At 38.9% G+C, this 8086-nt stretch overlaps 1 protein-coding gene across 1 annotated transcript; it reads left to right on the forward strand.

Annotated features, from left to right (window-relative positions):
• The first annotated feature begins 1326 nt into the window (after positions 1–1326).
• cfl1 (cofilin 1) lies at positions 1327–5827 on the forward strand. Its single transcript, XM_051649973.1, has 4 exons — positions 1327–1437; positions 4305–4603; positions 4688–4764; positions 4845–5827. Exons 1-4 carry the CDS (start codon positions 1435–1437, stop codon positions 4961–4963), a joined length of 498 nt encoding a protein of 165 aa, XP_051505933.1. The 5' UTR covers positions 1327–1434; the 3' UTR covers positions 4964–5827.
• The last annotated feature ends 2259 nt before the right edge of the window (positions 5828–8086 follow it).

Genomic DNA, 8086 nt, shown 5'->3' on the forward strand with positions numbered 1-8086 from the left:
CGAGTTAAGCGAACCTTAAAAAGGGGCAGAGACAAACACAAAGGGTTCTCAGCAGCGTGCCATGAGAGCTACTAACGAATATTGCTGCGGTGTGTATGCAGTTTCAGTGCAACAGCAGAATTATGTTTAATGGGGTATGTTATAACAGGGCTTTCCACCATATAACGTTACTATGTGTAGGAAAAAAAAACACCTCTCTCCCTCCCCAAGCATTTCTATTTATTTATTAATGTGATTGGGTCGTATTCAATGAAAGTGTGTAAATGCCACTCCTCCTTTTGCTGTTTAGTTATCGTCATTTTATTTCTTGAATAATTTACATTTTAGTTTAACACATTATCAGACTACTCAACAGATATACTCAAACCAGCCCTTCTGGCACCAACAATCATCCATGCGATTATCTAATCAGCCAATCGTGTGGCAGCAGTGCATAAAATTATGCAGATATGGGTCAGGAGCTTCAGTTAATGTTCACATCAACCATCAGAATGGGGAAAAAATGTGACTTCAGTGATTTGGTGCGTGGCATGATTGTTGGTGCCAGATGGGCTGGTTTGAGTATTTCTGTAACTGCTGATCTCCTGGGATTTTCAAGCACACAGTCTCTAGAATTTACTCAGAATGATGCCAAAAACAACAAACATCCAGTGAGCAGCAGATCTGTGGATGGAAATGCCTTATTGATGAAAGAGGTCAACAGAGAATGGCCAGATTGGTTTGAACTGAAAAAGTCTACAGTAACTCAGATAACCGCTCTGTACAATTGTGGTGAGATAAATATAATCTCAGAATGCTATTCTGAGATGCGGGTTGGCACTGTTTTGGCAGCACGAAGGAGACAAACACATTATTAGGCAGGTGGTTTTAATGATGTGGCTGATCGGTATATATATATATATATATATATACACACACACACACACACATACACATTATATTTATTGGTACTGGTATAAATAAATAATCATAAATTTATATGAAATAAATGCTGTTTAATTATCTTTATTTAAATTTTTTGAATAATTGAATTTTTTTTTCATAATTTATCATTTATTTTAATCATTTAGAATAAATAAATAAATGTTAGAACCACCAGCATAATATTAATTGGTAATAATATAAATAAATTATCATCAATGTATATAAAACACAAAGCTCAGTGCAAATATAAAGATATTTCAACGACCATCTATTTGTGCCAGTATAACAGAAATCTTGAAATACATTTTTGCCAAAAGCGTGTGTGGACTCCAGAACTCCAGTTCCCATAATACCTAAATAAGCTCGTGACATGGATGCTCGCTCCCACCTGCCTTGCGGTTACGCGCAAAAGGGCGCGTCCGTGTGTTGTATCAAGTGTGCGAGCCCGAAAGACTGCATCACAGCTCATTCAAGTCCTATCCAGACGCCGACTAGCTCAGAGACACAACCATGGTATGTCCACATTTAAATCCTTATACAATTTACGGTCAGTTTTAACGTGTTTTACGATGAGATTTGGGGATTTGTACGTTTTTATGTGAATGAAAAATGTCTAAATCAAATCAGTCGATTGACGCCTTTCTTGCCTGCGAAGGCTCCATCGATCAAAGCTGCGGACTACGTGAAGTGGTGTGAATTGATACAATAAAGGCAAGCCGGATTTATTTGGAGCATGTGCCAGGGTCATCTGGGCGTAATTATTTAGACGTACAATTACGCTCTCCATTTTCGATGGCTTGATACTTGCGCGAGCGGCCTTTAGCTATTAGGATACAATGAGATTTGCACAAAAAAAAAAAAAAAAAAAGCAGACCCAAAAACAACTGGCGCCATTTCCCCGCTCAGCCTCTTTATTTCTGTAATGCCAGGCCCAGGAAAGGCCTCTCTGCTCTTCATCGCACACACTATCTGCAGGCCCCATCGCTCCACAAATCGATGACATCTCACGAAAAATCACTAACGACGTGACTAAATGCAGGACTGCTGACCGTGTTTGTGTGTTAATCTGCATTTTCCTCCGTCCAGATGAAGTGCTGGCCCGACTCTGTCCTTTGTCTGAACACTGCCATCCGCGGCATCTTGCAAACACCATCGCTCGCATTTGCCGCACCAGATAGGCTGCGGACGTGTATAAAAAACACTTTTCTAACGTAATGCCGAGGCCTCGCGTGCTTAGAGTGCTTAAATGTTGAATTTTGCGGATTTTCACATCACATGCACGAACACTGCATTCGTGGCCCCACCCTAATTCTTGATTCACAGATGGTTTTGGTTTATTTCCTTGACCAAGTAACGGCTATCTTGAGTGGAAACGTTTCTTGGGGTGTATATGTCGTTTGCAACGCAATGTTATGGGGAAAATGCTTGATTTGAATGGAAGAAGGCTAGGTTTGAAAAACCGTTACTTGTGCATTACAAGTGTGTGTGTGCACGATTAGACGCTTCCTGGTTGAACGTGACTTTGACGAACCGTCGCATGATCTGCTTTAACCGTTTTATTTTTGCTCAACGCATATTTCTATTTAATTCAGCAAGATTAGCTGTTTGTAGTTTAACTGCAGTTCAGGCTTTTGCGACAATCACATGACGTTTCTCTCTTTCAAAACATGCAGTACTTGTGGATATTGTCAGACCAGACGCCTCGCGCTTTTCGTTCGAGTCGCTTTTTTTTTTTTTTTTTTTTTTTTTTTTTTTTTTGCTGTAGGTAGAAGTTAACATAGGCCTAGGTTACGTTGTTGGGCGAGAGTGGTGTTCGTGTAGGCTGAAGGAAATGCCGGTTCCGTATGAAATGTCTTGATATTCAGTTCGTGAGAGCGATGTGCGGCGTCATGGGCCACAAGCGACGTCAAACTCACTTTAGAGAGAGGCACATGACAAGACTGGTTTTAGCCTTTTTAAACATGTAATTTCTTATTCGTTAACCTCATTTCCGGTATGACTATGCTGATGTCTCACCACTGGTTTCACTTGTCCACGTAAACCCAGAAGACGACTTTCCCATAACAATAGTGTTCTTGTACCTGAACTTTGGAATTGATTTTGCCCTTTGGTATTTGATGGCATAGGAGGACGGGAATGCCTTGTTTTCTTAAAACATGATTGCAGAAGTGATCTGTAATTTGCAATTACTCCAAAAATGAGGACAAACAGCTAAATAATACAGTAAAATATCCTTCGAACAGCTATAAATCTGAAAATGACATTTAAATGGCCTTTAAAGAACTAAGAGATTTTAGGAATGTCCATTTATTACATAAATTCCTTTTCCACCCACAACAAGAACTGTAGGTCTTTGATGCCCTCTTTCTCGCCATTGTGGCCATGTTATGTAAAGAAGAGTTTGAACGCATTCCTGTTACCGAGGCCTGGCATTCACACCTTAAGTACACCTGTCTCCACCCTTTATACATTTCCTGGACTTAGGTCACTGGTGCATTTCATCCTTTTAGAACCTGGAATCATGCTGATCTGATGCTGCTCCTTGTTTCCCCCCTGTTCTCGTGTTTTAATATGATACCCTTGTAATTTGGTTGCAGCGCGGCCGAACTCTTGAGATTTAGTGCGTATAGAGACATTTGGAGTCTCTGCTCTGGAGCTTCCTGGTTCTAATTGAAATCAGAAGACCTGAGTGCTACCGTGGCCATTTAGATTTTCACAGAAGAATCGTTGTTTGTGTCCGTAAATGCTTTGCCTCATTTATACATGTTATAGGCTAAATGGTCTGGGTATGTCATGGCAAGCTGGAGTGCTTTCTAGACCAACCTGTTTTATGTAGTAAGGTTAGTTCTTGTGTTATCTGCCACCAACCCATGATTGTTGCACGTTTTTAAAGGTCCATGATGACTATCAAAGCAGCCTACCCTCAGTACAGTTTTCATCACAGGCCTTTGAGGAAGTGCTCAACCTTCCCTGTGTTTTTGAGATGTCGTGCGATTAGGGAAGAAATGGTGCATTGTTATAATCCAGTCCATCTTTGAATCATATTTGGTTTCTGCTGTTGGTAATCGAACCCAATGACTGCACCATTATTTTTCTTCTCCATAATTTATTTTTTCTATCAAATCCTGTATGAATTGATTCGCTTTTTACTCTTCTTGAATACTCATCTCTCGCACCACAGAGCCTGCCGAATTCAGTCAAGAAATAAGAAGCCACTTTTAGTCAAACTAGGGCAGAAAAGACTGTTTGTTGCAAAATCCTGTTCACTCATTCAAACTTGCACCCACACGGTCATGCATGCTCGCTCACTTCCCTCTATTCAAAGGGAACCACTTGTAGGCAACGTGACCTCATCCTGTGTGTGTTTTGTGTGCTTGCAGGCCTCCGGAGTTACAGTGGAAGAGAATGTGTTGACGATCTTCAATGAGATGAAGGTCCGCAAGGCTCAGGCCAACGAGGAGGAGAGGAGGAAGAGAAAGAAGGCTGTTCTCTTCTGCCTGAGCGAGGATAAGAAGCATATCATCATGGAAGAGGGTCAGGAGATCCTTCAGGGGGATGAAGGCGATCCCTACCTTAAGTTTGTCAAGATGCTTCCTCCTGAGGACTGCCGTTACGCTCTCTATGATGCCACATATGAGACTAAAGAGACCAAGAAGGAAGACCTGGTTTTCATTTTCTGGTGAGTGTGTGCTTCATTTTCACTGGACTGTAAATGAAGTGTAGTTTGTTTAGGCTGAAATAAAACTCTTGTTGTGTTGTGCAGGGCCCCAGAGAATGCTCCACTAAAAAGCAAGATGATCTATGCAAGTTCTAAGGATGCCATCAAGAAGAAGTTCACAGGTAATGTTGTCCATCAATGATTTTTAATTGACACCAAAATTCTTTCACTTTATTTATTGTGTTTTATCTTTGCTTCACAGGTATCAAGCATGAGTGGCAAGTGAATGGTCTGGATGATATCAAGGATCGAAAAACCCTTGCTGAGAAGCTTGGGGGATCATCAGTGATCTCTCTCGAGGGGAAGCCTCTAAACGATTGAGGCCGACACATTTCAGGGGTTAGATGTTCATTCCAACATGGGTGGGGTAGATGGGCTGACACGTCTGTTTGTGGGGCCACAGGGTGGGCTAATGTGGGTGGGGAGGGTAGGGTAAAAGTGACAGTTTCCAAACTCAACACATGAAGAAAGATGTAGGCTGTCATTCCAGTTCACACATACAATGAACAAGAACAAAAACATAAAAAGAGAAAAAAAAGATCTTAAAAGACAAAAAATAAAGGATGATGATTATAAACACAAAGTAATATAACTGTAAATGTGTACGGACAGGTTTTCGTTCTTTCTGGGTTCCATTTGATTGTTGAAAGGAAAGACTTAAGATGGCAGCCGTTACAATTCCGCTATTGAATCATACAGTATACTGTTCTTAATTTTTTGTTTGTTTGTTTTTTTGCCAAACTTCTAGTTAAGTTTAAGTATGTGTGATGGTGTTGAGACTAGGTGTAGTACAAAACATTTGACTCGAAAAATCACACAAAATGTATCGGACCATTCTGGGAACACCGTTACTCCCCCTTCCCCCCTTTTGTTTTATTTTGAGCTCACAAGTTATGTTTTAATGATTTCATCTGATTTAAATATTTCCAAATGTAATTCAAAACCATGGCACTGGTGTTAAGAAATTGAACACATTCCTTATACCTGTAAAAAAAAAAAAAAAAAAAATCTGGGACCTTGTAGGAGAGCAGTCAGTTGATGAATTGGATTGAGTGGAGGCCACAGATTAAGTTTAGATTGGGAGCGATATGTTTGGGCAGCCTGTGTACAGAGCTTTGATGGATATCGGTTAGTGTATGTTTTGTATCGTCTCCTTATCTCTAATAAAAAAAAGCACTAAACAACTCTGCTGTGTTACAACTGGTTTGTTTCTTCATGTTTGGCTGAATTTGTTTTTTTTTTTTGCTCCAATGGGAATCTTATTCATGCTCTTAATCTCATCCACATGGATTATAGATATTTGCTTAAATTTGTCTGTGTGAATATTCTGCATTTGTTGCTGTTTTAAGCAGTTTTCACCATGGTTTATGCACTGATATGTGACGTTTTGCCAAATTTCATAAAGTTTCAAATGGATCCAGACAAAGACTCTGTTTGTCGTCCTTTAATTTTGATGGGTGGCTGTTTTGGGCTACTTTAAAGTAGTAAATATACAGTCTCTTTTGAAGTAGTTTACTTCTAGACTTTTAAGCTTTTAACAAATTAAAAGGGCAATATATTTAAATTAGCACACTGAGCATTTATCTGGTACACATGATGGGTTCAGCTGGAGCATGTCAATTTACACTAGATGCAACTAATAAAATATTTTTCCAATATGTGAAAACTGCACTAAGGACTCCTGGGAGCCAGACTAGAAAGGGGAACATGCTTGAGTTCTTTCTCTCTGCTTAAAAACTAGCAGCTTAACCTCAGAAATGGTTAATTCTTCAAAAAGAAATGTATTTGTATATATTTTTTTGCTTGCTTTACAGTTGAAGTTACCATATTAATTTAAAGTCTCCCATATGAACACTAACAGTACATGCATAGTAACACATTTAATATTTGTATGTACAAAGACGTATGCATATCCATTTGTACAGTATAAATGTACTATTATATAGTGAGTAGTGTTACATATTATGCCATGTTGATGATTAATTGGATTATCTAGGATTCAGTGTGTTGTGGTACCATGGTACAATGATGTATCAGATGGTTGTGCCAAGGGACTGTTTATCTACCAGAATTCAAAGAATACCATGGTATAACTATCATGGCAGTGGGCAAAATATGGTCGTACCTTGGTATGTTTTTGTAAGTGTTTATCCAGTGTTATGGATACTAATTCGAATCTTTGGTTAAGCTACAAGCTAGTGATAAGTTAGCAACTGTCAAGTTACTGTTACGATAAAACAGCTACACAAGCTACAAACAAACAGTTGGAATTTAAGCTATTTAAAAGGGTAATGCTTGTCTATACAATTATTAGACTCACATTTAAAGAACATACAGAAATTTACACTTTATAGTCTCACAGACTTAAACTTTTGAGTGATGAATCATATGAATCTGTGTAATTTTGTGTGTGGTACGTTTGCTACATTGCTACTTAAAAAATAAAAATAGATTGTTACTGAAAAGCTCCACTATATTGAATGAAAACAGTTAAGCTATTCATCACAATCCTCGGCCATGTTATGATGACACTCGTATCCTACTATTTCCAACCAGTGGAGGGCAGTAGAGATTCGTGAAAACTACCTTCCGCTTCCATGTGCTAAGCTACAACCAGAGATCCTGAGATGCCAACAAGTCACTGTTTATGGATATCATACAAATTAATGGGGATAGCCGTAAACCGACATTGTCCGCGAGTTCACTTATAAAACAGCATTTGTATCCTACTATTGTTTATTGTAAAACATGTGGACGGGGGGGGGGGGGGGGGGGGGGGGGTCAATTCATTAAGTGATTTGTGAGCTGTTTCCTCACAAAAGCAGTGTATTCAGCGTACTGAAGCGTCTACTCCATTAAAGGGATAGTCTCTCATCATTAACTCACCCTCATGCCATCACAGATGTGTTTGACTCTCTTCTTAAGAACACAAACGAAGATTTTTGGAAGAATATTTCAGCTCTCTTGGTCCATACAATGCAAGTTGTGACCAAAACTTTGAAGCTACAAAAAGCACATAAAGGCAGAATATAATTAACCTATATGTCCTCTGATGCAATCCAATCGGTTTTGGGTGAGAACAGACAAAAATACAACAACATTCTCTCTATAAATCTTGCCATTAGCAGTCTCCTTGGCAATCACGATTCCAAGCTCGATTTAAAAAAGTTTGTAATATGGCTTGCAACACAAAAATGTATTATATGCCATGGAGAAAGATGTTGTTTTTTTGTATGAATGAAAGTTTTTAACCTGTCATATTCAAATCCACTTGAATAAAGTTCTAATGCACTTACCACAAGAGGGTACCAGAACTCTACAAAAAGTTTCACATTTTAAAATTCAGCCCCCATAATTGCCATAATCAGATTATACATTTTTTCTTCAGCAGAAAAAAATAATATTTTCTGCTGCTTCACATCACACTGAAAAGAACAGCAAAAA

The sequence above is a fragment of the Myxocyprinus asiaticus genome, chromosome 22 (assembly GCF_019703515.2).
Source record: "Myxocyprinus asiaticus isolate MX2 ecotype Aquarium Trade chromosome 22, UBuf_Myxa_2, whole genome shotgun sequence".
In the NCBI taxonomy this organism is placed as follows: domain Eukaryota; kingdom Metazoa; phylum Chordata; class Actinopteri; order Cypriniformes; family Catostomidae; genus Myxocyprinus; species Myxocyprinus asiaticus.

What these genes read in the sequence shown, in the direction of transcription:
- cfl1 (XM_051649973.1), top strand. An exon ending in GACCTGGTTTTCATTTTCTG is followed by an intron (nt 4,604 to 4,687) that starts GTGAGTGTGTGC and finishes TGTGTTGTGCAG; the next exon opens with GGCCCCAGAGAATGCTCCAC. An exon ending in CATCAAGAAGAAGTTCACAG is followed by an intron (nt 4,765 to 4,844) that starts GTAATGTTGTCC and finishes TTTGCTTCACAG; the next exon opens with GTATCAAGCATGAGTGGCAA.